Here is a 22,006-nt window from a genome sequence, read left to right as displayed (position 1 = left end):
TATACAGGACAACTATTGTTTACAATTGCTTGTTTGAGCAATTTCTGGCTAATAGTTAGCCTGAAATGTACCCTATGGATCTTCAATAATAAATGAAACACTCTTGGGTCATGTGAGCATGGGGGCAATGAGAATTAGAGGCACAGGTGGAAATAAAGTGTCACTGCTAAGTTAATTGTATAATACCATAAAACATTGCCCTACATTTTTTGTTGACCGTACAACTTCTTTAATTATAGTTGATAAAGCAACTACAGTGACATGTTGGGGCATCTGCAAGGCTATATTGAAAGTCAGATGTATATTGGCCCTCGAGGTGGCATAGTCACAGAGAGGCTCTCTGTCTACTTTATCCTTGGCTTGGCAAGCATGAAAAAGGCGCTCCGTTATCATGATAGATCACGATTCCTAGTGGGCCCTAGACTTTTCTAGTGCTAACCCCCACCCTGGCCCTATAAAACATACCCGCTGCTGACTTTTTGTCAGACATAATCCTCTCAATGACATCTCGTGGAAGTTTCTTGAAAGCCTCATCAGTTGGCGCAAACAAGGTATAATGTCCAGGTTTTCCAAGTTTTTCCATTACTTCTGCAGCAATAGCAGCTGTCTGAAAAAAAAAGTAAATGGAATAGTATTTTAATATTCCTTTCCCAACGATTGTCATCTTCTCTTGATTTAAAAAAAAAACACTTATTAAAATCTGCATAAAATGAATGGGAGCTACAACTACACAGGCATCAACTATTTACTACAAAGCCTACAAAATGATGTTGCTTTCTTCCTAATGAAGAACACTACATAGGAATATTCTGTTATACACTTCTTTCTTGATGATGATGGTATATTCTATCACAGACACTTTAATATGCCATAAAGAACTGTCGAATTTGTGATGAACCTGACACAGCTAGACAAAATCCACACATAAAACTGTACAAACACAAAATATCCTAAGTGGCTAATGTAAATTTAAAGATTCTTAAGCATGCACGGTTCTAGAATTACTTTAAGAAACCCACTTTAAAAGTAGACAAATCATCTTCTGAATCAACAAAGTCCTCAATGGTGTTTCCTACAGCTGTCACAACACGATCGAGCACATGAACAACACCGTTGGTGGCAATCTGGTTACCATGGATAATTCTTGCACAGTTTACTGTAACAATCTGCAATTGAAGAAAGAAAATAGGAAAATTAATGAAAAACTAAAAAAGTGTGCTAATCTCAAAGGGGTTGTACCAAGATCACATGTTATCCCTTAGCCAGATGATCAGTCGGGGTCTGACGTTGTGTCCCCCTATGCCTGTCACAGTGGGTTGCTTCTTTCCCCGCAGTGACGTCAGACTGAATGAAGCTCCGGCCGTGCATGTGTAGCAGCCACACCATTCATTTCAATAGGGCTAACCGAAATACACAAGCTCATGCTGCTTGAAATCTCCAACAGTACCATTGAAAATGAATGGAGCAGCAGCACGCTTGCACTACTGGCGCTCTATTCAGTCTCCTCCTCACTGCTAGGGTTGCAGTGATCCCGTAGTGAAGAGGACAGTAGACAGTGAACTCCCGTTCTAAAACCACTTGAAGAATCATTAAAATAGCACAATAACCATAAAGAGAAAGTTTCATATCTTTCATTTAAGTTTCATTACTTATTTGTAAGTATTTAGAAGAGACATACAGTAATAAGGTATATTCATTTATTACTAGTGTTCCTCCCGAAATCTGGTGTAAGCTGCACTTTTTTTGGCCGAAAACAATTTTGACAGATGTACTATTGATTTGTGCCAAAAACAACAGATGTTACATTTCTCACTCCACTTTTCAAAAATGTCTAGAAAAGTGAAGTTGGCTCGCCGTTTGGTCAGGATTTAGAGACATTTATGATATGTAACTTTTTAAAAAGTCACAAAATTGATTGCAGTCTCACTCTAGTAGCTGGATAGGGTAAAAAGTGACTCCATATCTCTAGACGTATAGATGTGACAAATTGATCCATAGCATGCAACATTTGATAAATTTAAACAGTGTCACCGAGTTCCCACATAAAAAAATATTGCCCAATGTGTTTATTATTATTTAAATGCTGTAGATGTTTTTATCAGGGTGGGTGACCATATTGGACATACATATTTCCTTCCTGCATTACCTGTATAGACCAGTGGTCCACAACCTTGTGTAGTTCATGAACCACATTCAAATTTGATAGTATTGAGCCACACTAAATAGTTAAAGGGGTTGTCCCGAGGCAGCAAGTGGGTCTATACACTTCTGTATGGCCATAATAATGCACTTTGTAATATACATTGTGCATTAATTATGAGCCATACAGAAGTTATAAGAAGTTTTTTACTTACCTGCTCCGTTGTTAGCGTCCTCGTTCCCATGGAGCCCGACTAATTTTCGCCCTCCGATGGCCAAATTAGCCGCGCTTGCGCAGTCCGGGTCTTCTCCTCTTCTCTATGGGGCTCCGTGTAGCTCCGTGTAGCTCCGCCCCGTCACGTGCCGATTCCAGCCAATCAGGAGGCTGGAATCGGCAGTGGACCGCACAGAAGAGCTGCGGTCCACGAAGCAAGAGGTTCCCGGCGGCCATCTTCACAGGTAAGTATAGAAGTCACCGGAGCGCGGGGATCAAGGTAAGCGCTCCGGTAAGCTGTCTGTACGTCCCTGCATCGGGGTTGTCTCGCGCCGAACGGGGGGGGGGTTGAAAAAAAAAAAAACCCGTTTCGGCGCGGGACAACCCCTTTAATGTGAAGACTCTTATTAAATATATTGCCTAGTGATATGGCTTTTACTCTAGTGGTAACTTCCAGTGGTGGTTTTTGACTCCAGTACCAGGTTCTAGTAACATTATGACATCCCTGGTAGAAGTGCATAATAGTTTGCAAAGCTGCCAACTGCTGTAAAGCCACATGTAGAAGGCTTAAGAGCTATTGGTTGGGAGACACTGATATAGACAGTGCAGATGAGTGTGGGTGCTTTAAGTCAGCTGAAATGGGATAAATGAGAGTCAATAGACACACTATCCTATTAAAAGTAATTGGACGCTTGAGCAATAATCAATTTGTTTACATATGGTAATACTTAGTGGGGTCTCCTTTGTCTGTAATGACCTTGGATACTCTCCATGGCAATTTTTCTACTAACATCTGATATACTTCAGCTGGTATTCCCCTTCAATCATCCTACAAACATCTGGCAAGTTCTCTCAAAGAAAATGGACACTGCTTATATTTTCTAACCCAACACTCCAGTTCATCCTAATGAGGTTCAGCAGATCTCAGGTTGGGACTCTGTGCAGCCAGTCCAATCGTGGAATATCCATATCCTCAAGCCAATGTAAAACAGCGTTGGATTTGTGACAAGGCACGTTGTCTTGTTGGAAGTATGGCTGACGATTCCCAGAATATTGCAACATTATTGGCAGCACATTATTATCTGGAATGTCAAGGTACACCTCCGTGTTTACGGTTCTTGCCACTGCCACCAGCAGAAGAAGACCATGCCATGCAAAACATCCCCCGACCTTAAAGGAACCTCCGCTATACTTAATTTTTGCCACAACAGACTCAGGTAAAAGGGATTCCCTGGCATCCTCCACACAACAGGTACGTCCATCTAATTAGCATGATTTGTCAGTTCATAGAACGTTCTTCATTGTTTAACTGTCCAATGACGATGATCCTTGCCCCACCGTAGATGAGCTGATGCATTGCACTTCATGATGGACAGCTCGTATACAGCAGCATAACTGTATCTCCAATAGCATGCAGTTTTCATCACAAACTATAGTTGACCCCTCACAGGGTCTGCATCTAATGTAGTATGGCTTAGGACATGTGACATGCTAATAAGAAACAATCTATTATACTGATAGAAGTGTCCAAATACGTTTGGCAGGATAGTGTAGAAAAATGTCATAGATTATAACTATTGTTGAAAAGTGATGGGTTACAGCCCATTCCCCCAGAGAGGATGTATGCAGAGACTTGTCAGTATGCATATTGCTACAGCCCTGCCTTATCTAAACCTCCAACACTACAATAGAGCTGTAATTAAAGGGGCTGTGTCTAGAAAAAACATTGGAAAGCTGCTCACCAGGGTGCCTGATCATAAATGAAGACACACCTCACCCAATTCCATGCTGCTGCCATTCTGTCAGTGGCTGGTCCTCCACTGGAAGTAGAGAGCAGCAGGCGATTGAGCAACTTGGGAACAGTAATAGCAAGGGATCAGATGAGGTGAATATGATTACTTTCATTTTCTTGTAGCCTGGTGAGTAGCTTTACAGTACATTTTTCTCTCTGAATAACTTCTTTAACTTGCCCACTTTTTTACTGATAATGTGATAACTCTAATCACTCTGTCCCAATCTGTATGGCAAAGCTGACAAGTGAACAGAAAGCATCAGCCAATTGTGACTACTGAAGTGGCCATGTGAAAGCTAGAATATTTTAATACACAGTAGATAATCAGATTAGGAAAATGTTAAAAAAAATTTAAAACTATGTTTCTATAAAAACTCAATTCAAGTAACATTTCATCTTCTGATAATATATTCTTTTTAAGATGGAAAAAGTTAAAGACCATAGAATCGGTATTGGACATTAAGACCAAAATGTAAATATGGCTTAACTACTACAAGAATGATGGAGTGACACTTACCCCATTAGTATAGTGGTTTATCTGAAGCGGCTGATCATTGAACATGGAGGTCACAGTCATTCCATTCTTCAGATCTTTGGTCAGCATTCTCTTATCAAGCATGTGGTAATGCAGAGCATTAAGCAATTCAATATTCACATTGCTGAGCAGTGATGAACGAATTTCCTGAAAAATAAATCCAAAAACATTTTTAAAAATGTGCATTTTGTTGTCATTATTATATTATTCTTATTGGAAGAAATGAATGTGCTTACAGAATCCAGCAAGTCCCATGCATCATTACTGGGTGCAAAGAAAGTATAGGAACCAACTCCTTCTATCTCCTTCCTCAGGTTTGATCGATCAGAGTATTCTTGTGTTGATGTGGCTCCCACAATCCCAAGAGTGCCGTACACATTGTCAATAGGAGCAACTGATTTAAAAAAAAAAACCATATTGAAGTTTCAGTGCATGTAAATAGAAGCATAACATAAGGCGTTAGGTTGTAATTTGCTAGAGGAATCTATGCCCTTAGGACCCAAAAGCTGCAAGAATGTGCTGAGTGGTGATGAAGGTACTCAACCTATGGTAATTGATGAAGCTACTTCACTGCACAAATATTTACTTTATTTTATACTGTCCATAAATTTTGCTCAGAATGACTTAATATGTAGAGCCATAGTCCGTGGGGTCTGGCATATTCAACTAAGCTGAAGTCTAAAAGTATTAGAGTACTATATAACATGCTTGAAAAAGGCTTGAGTGTCAAGCCGAAACGCGTTGCTGTAATAAAAAAAACTGGTATTATTGGACCATCTCCTGAGCTTTTACTACACGCCTTCCAGGATTGGGGGTGCCATTGGACAAGGCACCCCTGACAAGTAAGTTCTAACCTTTTGGAACTCTAAACCCTTTTTTTTCCAACAGAGCGCTGAGTACTTTTTCCTGATACTACGTACATAACTATATAATATGTGTGACACTAATAACATATATTATTAAAGCAACCCTCCTGACTCAGGACAAAAGATGTCCCGGGACAGTAAAAGGAGGAGACCATAATACTACCTGCCATGCTTCTTTTCTTAGAAGTAGGAAACAAGGGCAATGGCATGCTAAGAAGGAGAAATTAGGCATGAGGAGACCTTGCAGGCAAAGCATTTCAGTGCCAAACTGGCACCTTGATTTGGCCTTCATTGACAAGCAGCATTACAAAGAAGCTAATACACCGTGAAAATAGAGTAGATGACATTACAAGGTCATGTGAACATATCACATTATCATTTTTCCATCCTAGCGTGCCATTACCCTTGTTTCCTTCTCCAGTGCATTGATATAGAAGCTTTGTCTATCCGGATTGGGAAGGCTGCTGCTATTGCTCCACCCCATTGCTTGTCCTTGTGGCACTCAGGTACCATTATTCTTTTTCATTCCCATATATAGCACCACAGATCTGCAATATGGAGTGCTTTTTGTTTTTTCTCTACTCTTCCTTTCTGTCATTGTTACCCCAAGCCATAGGTTCCCGTGACCTCTCTTCCATTTCCTAAGATGGCTGTCACACTTCTCATACTACCTGATGCACATTGAGCCATGGGAATTAAACTGAGACAATGATATAAAGGAAGACTGTCAGGTAATATTACTCTTACCCCTTCAGTTCCAGGACAAATGTTGTCCCTGGACCAGATAGTCACTTTAAGGAATGTATAAACATATTATACTAAAAAATTAAATTTTTGAAGATGGAAGGGTGTATGACTGCCGGATCTGCATACACCAGGCTTGTTTTAAGTCTGTTACAATGGATGCACATAACTCCTCATTGGGGCTGATGACACAAAACTGTTAAGATCTTTTTATTTTAGATGCACTGGATAAGTAAAAAATGATTCAAAGATGGAAATAGGCATTAATTGCCTAAAACACATGGAGCCTCATTGAAAGCATTCTTCGCAGTCAAAGCACTCAACAAATTAAAGAGGTCATCTAGGAAATCTAAGTACTTATACAGACCTGCAGAGTCGAAACCTTGACTTCTGGCCCGATTCATCTTAATAACCAAGCCAGCCACTTTATCTATTATGGCCGATACAGAGACAAGGCAGAGCGATGGATTAGTCATTAAAATAAGCCAAATAGCTAGTCCCCTTGAAGATGTGATGGGCACAGAGAGATGTGCTATACCACATGATCTTTTGTCAGAACTGGGACGCAAGTGAGGGTTCTAACACTATGGGTAAATGGAAATTTTTAGCCTCCTTAGATTACCCCTTTGAAACTGTTGTAGGCTTTTGGAAAGCACTGGTCCAGCAGCCACCAAAAGTTAAAAAACTTTTGGTTTCTTGATAAATCAAATTAAAACTACACATTGAGCATCGTAGTAGGCGAAAGGTCCACAGCTGCGGACCCATGTTTTACATTTTGTACATTGTGAGTCTCTGACACTCAGGTCTGAGTCCATGCCTGTGGATTAGAAATGGGATGGTGTGAACCAGATGAGCTGGCAGTGTAAACTTTTCTCCTGTTGTATCCTATTATTGCAACAATTATGTAACCTAATGAAATGTCCTATCTATTCTGATCAAACACTCGTTGCAAGCACAAGTGATTAATAAAGTAATGAAACACGTAAGGTTACTACATTCTTGCAAATATGTGCAACATCTGTTAAAGGGAAAAAAAAATCTTTTTGCCTTCAGGGATGCTTTATTACAATTAACACCAAGGAAACAAAAGGTAACACCAAGGGCAATAATCACATAAATCCACATTTGTTGAACTTAAAAAGAATTGAGTCAGTCATTCTGCAGATATTTATATATGCTGGAAAGACTGAGTCAGCATGGAATTGTTAGAATGTTAGCTGTAGGACCTCAGTGGTCCAGGAGATAATAACTTCAATGCTAGGGAACTGGTCAATTTTAAAAGTTACATTACAAGCTAAGAAATATTGCCAGCAATACAAGAAAAGCAAGATGAGCAAACAGATGATGCATTAGGCACGATCAGGACACTGGGACAGAGTCGAAAGTACTTAAGAATTGTCATACCTGCTGGACATCCAGGTAGACCGTTCAATTTCATGTACCCGGGGCAGCATTCATAGAGGACAGTGCTGTGGGGAAGAATAAATGTTTAAATGACCATGAGAATTGTAGCATTTAGAATTAAATTGTACGGATGTAGCAATTGTTAACATGACTAGCACATTGTGATAAATCAATTTATAGCATCACAGTACATTGTAGTTACGTTATCATAACACGAGAAATGTCAAGGTGACTTTTACTACATCTGCACATTTTGTACAAAGTAATTCAATGACATCATTGCACTCAGATTGTCCTATTTTCATACGAGAACCTTTATACACAGCGAGATTGTAAACTTTGTATAGTATTCCAAAGTAATCTTTTAAATATTCCTCATATCATTCTTTTTCTAGTAAGTGCTGACATTGAAGTTGAAGAATGACTTAATAGAGAAACATTGTTTCCGACAGTGTTTCCTGATATTGAAGTAGTTTTCACACTATAGTTGGGACCCCCCACTATGAGAAAAAACTTTTAGAATGTGGGAGATCTTTTGAGCCCTTGAAGAGCTCTGATATTGAAGCAGTTGTCTGAGGTGAGACAACCTCTTTAAGATCGCTTACTTTTTTATGAGATAACATTAGTGGTATACACTGAATGGCCACGTTATTAGACACCAATCCTTTCGCAATTGGAGCTTCCTTGTATGGAAATGAGACCCATGACCCTGGAGTGCAGCAGAAAATTAAGTAAGTTTTTAGTGGATCAATTTCAGTGTGAATCCACATTGGAATGGAAAAATCAAGAGATTTTGTGGGCTGGATCACTGATAAGGGTAAATATCCACTTGTTTTATTGTTTTAAAGCATTTGACTACAATTTTAAAAAGTTAAGTTCAATCGAACAACCCTCATGGGCTATAACAGCAAATGACCAGTTTCATTGCCTTTACTAAAAGAAATGGAAAGGAAAGACTAGTGGGCAGAAGGGCGCAAAAAACGTATCACTGAACAGTGGTAAAACATCACCTGGTCAGGTGATTACAGATTTCTGTTGCACCGTGCAGATGGGAGGTTAGAATTTTGCACAGGCAGCATGAATACTTGAACCCCTCCTGTCAGGTGTCAACAATTCAGACTGGTGGAGGTGGAGTAATGGAGGTGGAATGTTCTCTTGGCACACACTGGGTCCTCTAATAGATACCAGGATGAATTGCTACAGTTCTGAAGGCCAAATAAGGTCCAACAAGCTTTTTTTTAATGGGTTTTGTTAATGTAGCCATTCAGTGTATTGTCTAAAGACTAGAAACCAATTATTATATGTTTTTGATAATTTTTGTGCTGCCTAACATAACAATTCTGACAACTGTCAAAAACACATGCCAAATACAGTATACTAAAGATGTGCCATAATTTTGCAGAAAATACCTTATACTGTACATGTACTGAACCCATTAAGTGTTGCTTAGGAAGAGCAAAATGTCTAACATGTCCATCAAATTGTTAAAAGTATGACTTTCATATTTAAAAAAAAAACTTTTCACATCTCATAGAGAAACGTATATGAGGAGTTTCAATCAGTGGGAGTCCGACTGCTGAGATCAATCAGTGTGAATCTTGGAGTGGGTTGTAGTCAGATGTGTAACTTACAGCTCCCAGCCCCAATGCAAAATCTGTAACAGGTTCCTCAAATATAATGCTTTATTCATGCTACTAGGCTTACCAAATGGAGAAAATAGGCCTTATGGGCCCTCTAAGGGTTCTGGGCTTGGGAGCAACCGCATCCCCTATAGTTATGCCCTTGGGTTGTACACAGATCCACAGAAAGTATATGAGACTGTACACGGCTTTCTCAGATCCTGAACCAAGTAGGACTGATCACAACCTAAGCACACAGCACTGAGCTGAGTGCTTCTAGCCATTCATTGGCAGTCAGTGGCAGTCTCCACACCCAGACCTTCACTGATCAAAACGTCTGTTATATTACTATGAGATTTAAGAAGTTTTACTAGGCAAATGGTATACTTTACGTTGTATCACATGTGCCATTGACTGGCTAACATGATACCAAACTTTTTTCTTTTTGTCATCTTATTTTCATGTCATACATTTTTTCCAATGTTCCCAACAAAACATGGAAAAGGTTATTGTTTTAGCTTCTGTTATCAGGACAATTCTTGTCCTGGGCATATATACGTTATAGAATGGGCCCTTCTATGAATACAATAGAAATTCCTTTACCTATGACACAATAATAATGCTCAAAAAGGCTACAAGTCAGTTTACAGAAAAGATATACAATAAATGGAAACTGGAACACTTTCAAGTTGTTCTTGCACATTGTAATCTAATATACTTCTGAGTCTTGGAATTAACTCTGAATATTCATGTAATCTTGTATTACATGTATAGGGTATCCTTCAGTGAATTACTCATTAGCTAGTATGATTAGAAAGGGTTATACAAATATTTTTTGTACCTTCGTTGGACTAAATGCAAAACTATGAACTTGTTCCTTGTGTGTGTTCCAATATCATATGTACAACATGCCCAACCTGTAATGTAGACCTCATATGACCTCCCATAGCATATATCCACCATTCTTACATCTGCAGTACATTAATTGGTACTGTAACAGGCCAAATAAAGCAAACTTTCCCGTAGATTAAAAAAGCCTGTAGAAATGTTTATATTATGAAAAGCACAACTGGGATTTCTGACACTGAAATGATTAGATGATAGTGGGGATCATTGTGGAATTTGTTTTTGTGTAACACAACTCAATCTTAATACATTTAAAAGAAATAGATTATTTGCGCAAGAGATCAAGTACATATAAAGGAGGGATTTGGTTCTAAGGCTCCCATTACATGGACAGATAATATAATCGGTGCTAATGGACGCTGACTGACAATGATCATGTCAGTCAACACTCAGTCCTTTTGTCTAGATGGTTAAACTATCTGAACCATGGGGATAAATGATCGCTGGTTGGCTTTCCATCTCCCTGGTCACATGTGGAGACGTGCAATTGACCTGCATGCATTTTTATGCTCGCATAAACAAGTCAATCATTCGTAGAGCAAGCTTGTTTGCCAGCTGATTGTTGTCTCTTTTACATGACCTGACAATCGGATGAATGATAGTTCATACAAACATTTGTGGCCAATAATTGGGCCGTGTAAAAGGGCATTGAGTCATTACAATGTAGGCTGCAACGTTTTATAAAATCTCTAGAGCTATTCACACACATATTAAGGAAGGGCTAAAAAAGTTAGAAGAAGTTATATTTTCTTCTTTTCTTTAGATGGTAAAATGTTTCCAAAAATAATTTTTAAAGAGACTCTGTCACCATATTTTTCAACCCCTCTCTAAAGGCACGCTGATTACAGTCATATGTCTGCTGTGTGCAGTAGTTTTGGAGAAACTTGCCTTTTATCAGTAGTAGCATACATGTAGAGGATTACTTGATATCGTGGATATTCATGAGCTGCAGGCTAGCCACACCCACCCCACCCTCCAGCCAATGATTGACAGCTCTCTGCCTAATACTGTACATAGAGAACTGCCAAACATTGTTTAGAGAGTGAGGTGGGTGTGGCTAACTTGCAGCTCATAATTATGCAGGACTAGTTCTGTGTCTGTCTGCTTCTAGTAAAATGCAATTTTCTCCAAAACTACTGCACAGATCCAAAAATCTGTAATTAGTGTGACAGGCACCCTCTTATGATGCTCTCAGTGACGCATGGTAACAGATTCCCTTTAATCTTGTGATTAAAGTTAATCTGAAAATGTTTCATTCTGCTATACAAGATCCCACAAAATAGATACATTTGGTACATATGGAACAATGGAGGCCAAAAAACTGATCCATATTCCTATTTTTCAACCTATATTGTCTTATAGACTATTCCATAATAAGAAATATGGCCAATTGGCAAAACTCTGTGAAAGAAATGATTCACTGATTGCTAGATACCAGGGTTAAGTTATAGAATTACACAGCCTATAGAATGTTATTGCTCTCAGTAACGCTGGGTTTCCACAGGACGCTTTCAACGTGGAAATCTTGCAGTTTTGCTGCAGCGAAAAAACACAAGATTTCCGTGGGATAAGCGCAGCTTCAAAATCCGTGGCACTTGGCTGCGGGTTTTGGAGCGGTTTCTCCGCATGCTTTTCCGTTGCAACTGGCTCTCCAATAGAGAGAAGCGTGGCTGCAATGGGATAAAAAAAAAGAATGAACATGCTAGGTCTGAGGAATCCGTGCCGCAGCGCCAGCTAATGCCGGCCTTGCCGCTACGGATTGTCTGCCCCGTGTGGACTAGATTTTTGACAAATCTCGTCCACATGGCTGGCTAAACTAGGGATCAGCGGCCGCAGGCTGGTTGGCCGAAGTGAAATTCCCCAGGAAAATTCCGCGGCAAATCCAGCCTAAGGCCTCATGTACACGGGGAAAATCAGGCCCGCTACGGATTCTCCATGGAGAATCCATAGCGGGTCCCTCCTGCCCCGCGGACATGAGTGCTGAAAGAAGAATTAATAAGAATTAACTTACCGGCAGCGGACCGGGAAGGTCTTCTCTTCTTCACGGCCGGATCTTCTTTCTTCGGCTGGCGGATGTACTCGGCACATCCGTCGGCCCGAAGCAAGAAGATCCAGCCGTGAGGAAGAGAAGAGGTGCCCGGTCCGCTGCAGGTAAGTTATTCCTATTTTAGGTCTCCCGCGGATCCGGACGGCTTCCATAGGCTTCAATTTTTTTTCATGCTCCATTTTTTAAAAATTCCCTTTTATTGACCATCCGCTGGTATTTATCTACCCGCGGGTGGTCAATGCATCCCTATGGGGTGCTGATCCGCGGGCGGGAGAAGAGTTAAAATCCGCTGCGGATTTTAATTCTTCTTTTGCCCGTGGACATGAGGCCTTAGAGAAACTATTCTTACTGTGAGCAATAACATTTTGTTTTACTTCCTAACACGGTAGAATTTCTACTAAACAGTGAGCAGAGTATTACATCTTAGTTCACAAACAATGCTTCTCTGCCTAGTATATAAGTAGCAAACTGAACACAAGGGTTTCATTTTCATTTTTCAAACACAACACATAGGGGTGTCAACTGTATTATTTGTTTCGTATAAAAAACAGAAACAAAACAGAATGGATTTAAACAAAAATAAGCTGAAATATTTCCATTTTGAGTGAAACGCATTGAAATTAATGGGGAACAAAACAGAACTGCTTAATTCAGTTTTTATTTCCATTTCTCTGCTCCTCTAAGGGCTCATTCATATCATCGTTAGGATATACCGTTTTGCTGCTCCGTTTGGGGAGCAGGAAAAAGGCACAGAATGGCCGAACTACTGAATGTCCCCCCATTGACTAGAATGGGGGGTCTGTACAATTTCCAATGAACAGTCCGGCATTTTGCCAAAATTTTCAGGGCAAAATAGAGCTGCTTGCAGCGCTATTCATCCTGCTTCCTAGTGGAAAGTAGCAAAGGAGGTTCCAAATGGAACCATCGATGCTGATGTGAACGAACCGTCCATAACGGAACAGAAAAACGGAAATGATTAACTGACTCTAACACCAGTGTAAGGGCTCAGTCACACGGGCGCATCGGAATCCGTACACCGGCCCCGCTGCGCCCGTGTGACTGAGCCGTCACTGCAGAAAGAAGACGGCCGTACCTGAAGACGGATGTTTCTCTGCAGCGCTGATGAAGGAACACATGACCGGCAATGAAGCCGGTCACATGTTCTTTCCTCCGGTGCTGCAGAGAGACGTCCGTCTTCAGTTACGGCCGTCTGCTACCTGCAGTGACACGGGCGCCGATGCGCCTGTGTGACTGAGCCCTAAATGAACCCTAATAGCTGAAGTGTGAATGCAGCTTTACTCTACCCAAACTTTTGAGTTCCCCCCCTACTTTGTGCCATTTCTGGAGTAATTTTATGTGGCAGAGGACTATTTAACCTGCTCATGACTCCAAGGCCAGGCGTGACTCCTATTTTTGCATCTATTATTACTCCCCTAATCTGAATCTTCTGTTGTGTCTTAAGAGTGATTTACATGGGACAATTACCACTCAAACCAACTGAATTCAGTGATAACCGTCCCGTGTGAATGCAAACAATGTTTTTACTATTTGTTCACTTCTCGTTACCGCTGACTTTTAGCCAACATGAAAAACATTACTGAATCACGGGATTCTCACTCAGTGTAAATGTTCCTTGCTGGGCAAGAAGCATGTGAGAAGCCCACAATCCAGCTTTGAACTCTGCCTGTCCAAGCGCTCTGCATGAGTTCTAATGACCTTAGCGGTGACTGTCGTCCCGTCTAAGAGCAGTTTCAGATGGCCATACAGGGAACTTTGCTCGCTGTTATGGAGCGTAGTTGCGCATGAATGAGTTTTTTTTTCTTTTCCTCTGACCATTCAAACTCCATGCCATAGCATTTGAAAAAAACAGCAGGAAGGTAGGTCCTGCCCTATGGTTCCCGCACGTAGTTAATACTACATGCAGGAAAGATAGGGCAAGTCCTATCTTTTCTCATCCATACAATTAACAGGCGAGAATCCCAATAGTGAAAACAAGACCATTGAAATCACTAATTTCCTTTTGTCCCGTTATGGGATTTTAGTAAATGTGCTTCGTACATGTTTATATAAACCACTGCATTTATCTAAGACTTATTGAGCACTTACTGATCTATCAAAGTTTAATTTGACTGTTATCTTAAGTTATTAAAAACTATTTTTATCTTAACACAACAAAGCCCAAAGCAAGTGAAATGGCAACTAAACGGTGACACAGAAAGTTAAATGTCAAGTTAAACTTTGCTGCTTGTGTAACATACTAAAATGTTTAAAGGAGATGTCCCGAGGCAGCAAGTGGGGTTATACACTTCTGTATGGCCATAATAATGCACTTTGTAATATACATTGTGCATTAATTATGAGCCATACAGAAGTTATAAAAAGTTTTTTACTTACCTGCTCCGTTGCTAGCGTCCTGGTCTCCATGGTGCCGACTAATTTTTGGCCTCCGATGGCCAAATTAGCCGCGCTTGCGCAGTCCGGGTCTTCTGCTGTTCTCTATGGGGCTCCGTGTAGCTCCGTGTAGCTCCGCCCCGTCACGTGCCGATTCCAGCCAATCAGGAGGCTGGAATCGGCAGTGGACCGCACAGAAGAGCTGCGGTCCACGAAGATAGAGGATCCCGGCGGCCATCTTCAGCGGTAAGTATTGAAGTCACCGGACCGCCGGGATTCAGGTAAGCGCTGTGCGGGTGGTTTTTTTAACCCCTGCATCGGGGTTGTCTCGCGCCGAACGGGGGGGGGGGTTTAAAAAAAAAAAAACCCGTTTCGGCGCGGGACATCTCCTTTAACTGTAAAGGGAGAATTTATTAAAACTTTATTTATTTACTACTGCTCTCTTTACTTTTACATTTAGCATTTTAACTTTCTTCGCCTTTCACGTTTCTTACTCCTTTCTACAGCTGAACTTAAACATCAAACTCAAATTATTTTTATCTGAGATTAATGTAATTCACTACTGGAAATCATTAATTACAACAAAGCTAGGCAAAACTCCAAACCAAAATGTAGTGCAGACACAAGGAAGCGCAGATTTAACCAAGCATTCAAGCAGGAAAGGCAAGAACAGCCTACAGACATCCATGTTCTCTGATTAGACTAATAGAACTACATGGAAAACATAGTTAGTTATTGAGTACAAATGTGGAAATACAAATTGTGGTGCATTGTTAGTATCTTAGATTTAATGGAAAATGGACATATGGAGCCACATAGCGGAGTTTGTATAAATAGCAATTTTTTAAAGAGGTTGTTTTACCCAGAAAACCCCTTTATAAAACAATGTTGGCTCATCGATTAGCTGATATCAACAAGGTGGCCTTCATTTAGACATGCATTTCAAATTAATGGTTGACCATGGTAATACCGTACATGGACTGGCTAAGTCCACCAGAGCACCTAATTTATGAGTTTTTCTGGCTCATGATTTAGGGTACCAAATAAAACACTGCTTTTTATGACATCGATATGCCTTAACATGGCACATAGACGGGGGTTGTCTAAACAACTCCTTTAAGGTCGATGTTCCAAGAGAAGTAAAAAAAAATGAGGACTTTTTCTCAACCAAATGAGGAAAGTTGGCTTTTCCTCTCAACTTTAAGGCAGAACTGGAGTGATTTATGTCTTTTTTAGCATTATGAACTATGTTATTATGTAAGTCATGCAATTATGATAGGTTTGGAGTCTAACCTCTGAAACTCCACCATAAGAAGAATTAAGTGCTCCAACTCACCATTCCTGACCTCATAGGCGGTTGTAAAAAAAGGAATGGCCGTCGGAAACAACCAAACACTCACATTTAGCTCTTTCCAATATTTCTATTCTTTAACCAATTATGGCTTTTTTAGTTGTGGTCTATATAATTGGTCTCTAGTAAACTAATGACTGTATCCCACAATTCATTTGTACAACAAGAAAGAAAAGGGCAGTGCAGAAATGATATGACCGGGGACTTGGATAGGGCCTTTTATTGGTGCTGCTGGCCTGGTACTGTTGAGGGACAAAAGGTCATACTAATATCAATGAAAAATGGCTAAACTCATAGATAAAGGGGTACAAGGGCTAGTGCCATATGGGAGAGGTAACAGTTGCAAAATACTGATGAACAACACGTCACACACCCATGGTGCATTGGAGGGGTAGCCACTTAGTATTATACTTGCACACAGATAAAGCTTGGTTTTCGTGTGGATTTTATCCCTTTTTTCAGTTAAATGTTTCTAATAATTGCATATGGACGCGCAAGATATGGAGATCCTTGATGTGGGGTGTGACCTTTGCATATTTTGACCAAAATATCAACCAATATATCTTACTTATTTGCAAATGCAGTTGGGCCCTGAGGGGCTGGAGTAGTCCAGGGTGTCAGTGTAATGTGTAGAGAAGTTTGCCTTATCTATTAGTATGGGTGAAACTAATGGTGCTTTAAGCCTGCATGGTGTACAACATGTACTGGTGGTAATGACAATGACACCCTATGCAAGCTTTATCTGTGCACAGGTATAATACTAAATAGCCATTCCTCCAATGCAGCATAAGTGTGTGAGTGGTTTTTCATGAGTATTTTGCATCTGTGTTACCTCCCCCATATGGCATATTCCTTCTGCATGCTGCTGGGAACTGGTCTATGTACCTGCCCTTGTACCCTTGTATCAGTAGGATCACCCATTTTTCAGTGATTTTTGTGTGAATTTTATCTCTTTTTCCACTGAATTGTTTTCAAAGGTTAGAGTCAAGACATGAACAGCGGCAAAGAAAAGCACTATGGGTCTGACCAACCTGGCAATCATGTTCACAAAGAATGAAGAGTGCCGCTCTGCTTCCCTATCATGCCTCATATAACTGGCTATGTTTATAAAAAATACTACTAGACCATGAAAGACTGATCTCTTGCCTAATAATTCTGTCCAGCTGTCTGATGAAGAGCGTTCTACCTTAAAGCGCATTGCTCATTGGTAGTGATGAGCGAGCATACTCGCTAAGGGCAATTTTTCGATCGAGCGTTGCCCTTAGCGAGTACCTGTCCGCTCGGGAGCAAAGATTCAGGCAGGGAGCTGCGGGGGAGAGCGGGGAGGAACGGAGGGGAGATCTCTCTCTCCCTCTCTCTCTCTCTCCCTCCCTCGCTGACTGCCGCAACTCACCTGTCACCCGCAACGGCAGCCGAGCCTTTTCTCTTGAGCGGGGAGATACTCGCTAAGGACAATGCTCGATCGAGAAATTGTCCTTAGCGAGTATGCTCGCTCATCTCTACTCATTGGCAATTTTTCTGAATAGTTTTTTTTTCTATAATCTTAATAATTCCGAGTAGCACAGACTTCCATTAAAGGGGTTGTCCCGAGGCAGCAAGTGGGTCTATACACTTCTGCATGGCCATAATAATGCACTTTGTAATGTACATTGTGCATTAATTATGAGCCATACAGAAGTTATAAAAAGTTTTATACTTACCTGCTCCGTTGCTGGCGTCCTCGTCTCCATGGTGCCGACTAATTTTCGCCCTCCGATGGCCAAATTAGCCGCGCTTGCGCAGTCCGGGTCTTCTCCTCTTCTCTATGGGGCTCCGTGTAGCTCCGTGTAGCTCCGCCCCGTCACGTGCCGATTCCAGCCAATCAGGAGGCTGGAATCGGCAATGGACCGCACAGAAGCCCTGCGGTCCATGAAGACAGAGGATCCCGGCGGCCATCTTCAGCAGGTGAGTATGAAGACGCCGGACCGCCAGGATTCAGGTAAGCGCTGTGGGGGTTGTTTTTTTAACCCCTGCATCGGGGTTGTCTCGCGCCGAACGGGGGGGGGGTTTAAAAAAAAAAAAACCCGTTTCGGCGCGGGACAACCCCTTTAATCAAATGTATTAGCCTTTTACTAATATATAATTTATAAATTGGGTAAATTAATTTACTGTGTTGGATATTCCAGATGAAAATCTTGTTACTTTTTTGCACTGGCTAATTGGGGCATCAACCAAATTAACAAATTGTGTGCATCAGATTAATTTCTCTCTTTATGCAGACTAGAGTACAGTAGATTGGAATCACTATAGTAAATTTTGCCGAAACCTCACCCATCAGCACAGAACATACTTATGCTTGCTATGTACTGCATTGTAAACGGTGCTATATGCATGATACACACAGGTCATATCAGAATTAAAGGGTTTATCCCAGAAGAATGTTTTATCTCCTATCCATGCAATAGGTGATAAAACTCTGGTCGGGAGTGTTTCACTACTGTTCAGTCCCTCACGGATCCTGAGAATGTTGTTACTGATCTATCTCTGCATGGAGTGCAGTGATAGGAACTTGAATGGAGTGGCAGCTGAGCATGGTGCCATTCTATGCATTTCCAATTTAACTCTTTCCAATCCAATTTGTATCCTTGTTTTCCTAGGGGGCTTACTGTTTTTCTGCCGTTATACAATGGCGCTATATGCTGGCTAAAGCCAGTACCGCATGAGGTGACACAATGGATAGACTCCGACAGCAGAGAGTCTGGCAATATACAGTAAGAGAACCCCGACGGGCGTCTTCCAACATCGGAGCTGTACAGCCTTAAATCATAATGTCTTCAGAGGTCAGACAGTAGATTTGAAAGGGTTAACTGCTGGAGTTACGGTAGCTAAGTACAAGCACTCTGCTAACTCCACTGAAATTAATGGAACAGCAACGCACAAGATCAACCACCACTCCATTCAAGCTCCTCTTCACTTTCCCACTGCAGGGGGTGTAGTGAAGAGAAGAGGCAGCCACAAGGCTTTCTCATGATCGATGAGGGTTTTGATGGTGAGACTCCCCCCAACAGGGTTTTATCATCTATCCTATGCATAGGTCAAAAACATGATTTGGAGACAAAATCTTTAAGGACTAATAGTTAATTTAAAAAAAAGTAATCCAAAAGAGTAAGAAACCGCATCAGCATCTTTAAGTAATTTGCATATGGGTTTTTTAAGGTATGGTCTTGTTATATCTGTGCCTAATTATTGTATCAAAACCTATCTTCCAGAGGAACCTCTAGTCCTTGTATAGGCCAATATAATCCTGTTTCTACATGAGTGTATAGGATGAATCCTCATAAAAACCCATTCACACGACCATATCTTTGTTCCATGTGCTGTCCATTTACTTCATGGACCTTTTATAGCTGATCGGGCTATTCACAGAAGCATTTTTTTCATATGAAATGCTGATAAAAATTGCAGCATGTCCTATCCTGGTCCATATCATGGGTCATATCCACTGCCTGTGGGGCTTGGACAGCACTAGAGATGAGCAAGTATACTCGCTAAAGGCAATTGCTTGAGCGAGCATTGCCTTTACCGATTATCTCCCCCCGCTCGAGACTGAAGGTTCGGGTGCCGGCGTGGGGGAGCGGTGAGTAGCGGCAGTCAGCAGGAGGGAGCGGGGGGGGGGGGGGGAGAGAGATATCTACCCTCCGTTCCACCCGCTCTCCCCCGCAGCTCCCTGCCCGCCGCCGGCACACGAACCTTCAGTCTCGAGCGGGCAGGTACTCGCTAAAGGCAATGCTCACTTGAGCAATTGCCTTTAGCGAGTATACTCGCTCATCTCTAGACAGCACACAGAGATGTTTCTAGTGTGCCGTCTGCTGTCTGATGCAAGTTGCATTTGAGAATCTTGGGCGTAACCAGCATATGCCCATCTGAAGGGGCACTTAAAGTTCTTGTGCCCATGAGATATTGTAGCTCCTCCCACTTTGTATTACAAGCTTGATGACAATGTTGAGGTTACTTTGCATATTCCAAGTATATTACAGATGTTGTATTTCTAACTTAAAAAATGTATTTCGATGATGAGTGTCGTTATGATAACTATAGGTGCGATATATTTTGAACCCAATTAGTTGAGGGAAAATTAGCACATTTTTTATTCTCACAAAGACGTATATTACTGCCATCTGGGAAATGAATCTGGGAAATTGTTTTGGCTAGCGCTCAAAACTCAGATCTGGAAAAACTCAAATTTGCTGAAGATTTTTTTTTGTAAGGCTATAATAATGTGTTTAAGTTTTCCAGGAAAATAAGTGGCAACATTATAGCTAAAAAGATTTGCTTTCCACTTCATGTCTTGAAAAGGAGACTCAGTAATGCAATGATGGTTCAACAAAGCAACCAAAATAAATATTCAAAAATTGTCAACCCACTGAGGCACCGTTTTTGTGAGATACTATTATTGTCTTCTGTTTCCATCTCCACTGTAATTTAAAGGGGACACTTCAATATGCACTGATCTATATTGAGTGCCTAAGATTGTGGTGCATAAGGATTCTCTCTTTGATGGCATCCTTTTGTCACGTACTACACACCTTTATGTCTTAAACTAGAAATGAAGGTGGCCATACATATTAGATTAATGCCGGACCAGCTGACCCTCTAATGTGTGCAGGGTTTACCTGACTTTCTGTTGATGGTAGATGTTGAAGGAAAGAAAGATTGAGCAGTTTAACATACCCAATCTTTTTGTTGTCCGGGGAGGTAAGCTGTGGGGTTTCACAGTGGCTTACTCACCTATTCCAATTCTGAACACTTGCATGCTTGCCTGAGTTGTGTGTAAATGTATGGGGGTTGGGAGGAATACAGTAGTTGCTGGTCAAATCAAAGTTCAAATTAAGTTATAGAGATTCAGAGTAAGTATAGATTATTTTTTTTTCCTTTCACTACTAAGTCAAAGATAAGAAAAGTTGGGTCCCTTCTTGGTCAAGCTTCCTACCATCTTAACCTTCCTTCTTTCCAAGATAGGAGAGCCTGATGCTTTCTGGATCGGTTATCGTTTATAGAAAAATGAGTGGCATTGCAATCAAATTGGTTCTCATCTCTGGTTCACCTCCACCTGAGGTCATGTCCCCTGCTGTATTGCAACTTGGTTCCCCTCTAGTTCACCTCCACCTGAGCTGAGGTTACATCCCCCCCGCATTAGTCTCTCAGTGGTATGTACATTTTTGATAGCTTGTGCTTTTTGAAGTTGAAATGATCGAAACTTGAAACCATACATTAAAAAAGCGAAATAAATCTAGATATTAACCTGACGAGTTGATAACAAAGGTCTTTTGTCTTGTCCTTTGTCAACTTCATTTATTGGCAAAGATTTTAAATAGCTTAGTCCCCATCCCTCACGTAGATGAACATAGATATTTGAGAAGTTGAAACATATAGCATTATACATTTGTTTAAGCATGTTTTTCTTATTTCCCCAGGGAAAGTTTAAACATAGAGTATCCCAATATTGATCTGAAGCTAGGAAAATGCCTTCCATGTTCTAACATGCATGTATTCATCTACAACCCAAAGGTCAAAAACTCACAAAATGAATATCCTGATCAAAGATGACATCCTACATAGGCATTAGCAGCATTTCCAAATTATTTCCTGGACACTTTTGCTAAGTTGGTATGTCTAAATCTATGGCATACAACTGTCTCAAAAAGCCATGCAGAAGTCCTATTCCCATTTGAGTATGATCCAGCATACAGATAGTAGGTAAATCAAAGCTGCAGCTACGATTAACGACTAGTTTACGTCCAAAACACAAACGCCCATGCGCGCTTGATAGGGTAGGTACCTCCCTGGACCCTTGAAGCTGGCTTCCTCATCCCCTCACAACCATGCAGAAATACATTATCTATTATAAGGAATTGCCAAATTTGTCATTAATAGAGATGAGCGAACGTACTCAGTTCGGGTGTTTTTGGACCCGAGCACCGCTTTTTCTGAGTAACTGACTACTCGCATGAAAAGATTC

General features: G+C 41.0%; 1 protein-coding gene across 3 annotated transcripts in view; it reads right to left on the bottom strand.

The window, feature by feature from the left end:
- POSTN (periostin) overlaps positions 1–22,006 on the bottom strand; it is a 78,497-nt gene that overhangs the window by 44,875 nt on the left and 11,616 nt on the right. For all 3 annotated transcript variants that reach the window (XM_066582577.1, XM_066582596.1, XM_066582586.1), the window contains exons 3-7: positions 7,695–7,759; positions 4,917–5,074; positions 4,663–4,827; positions 1,020–1,166; positions 466–607 (exon numbers count right to left, since the gene is read on the bottom strand). In XM_066582577.1, the coding sequence (XP_066438674.1) occupies positions 466–607; positions 1,020–1,166; positions 4,663–4,827; positions 4,917–5,074; positions 7,695–7,759 (677 nt within the window). The remainder of the gene's footprint in view (positions 1–465; positions 608–1,019; positions 1,167–4,662; positions 4,828–4,916; positions 5,075–7,694; positions 7,760–22,006) is intronic.

This window comes from Eleutherodactylus coqui, chromosome 1, assembly GCF_035609145.1.
Source record: "Eleutherodactylus coqui strain aEleCoq1 chromosome 1, aEleCoq1.hap1, whole genome shotgun sequence".
Classification (NCBI taxonomy): domain Eukaryota; kingdom Metazoa; phylum Chordata; class Amphibia; order Anura; family Eleutherodactylidae; genus Eleutherodactylus; species Eleutherodactylus coqui.
The sequence above is the reverse complement of the archived record's forward strand: the minus strand, read 5'-3'. Positions and strand labels throughout refer to the sequence as shown.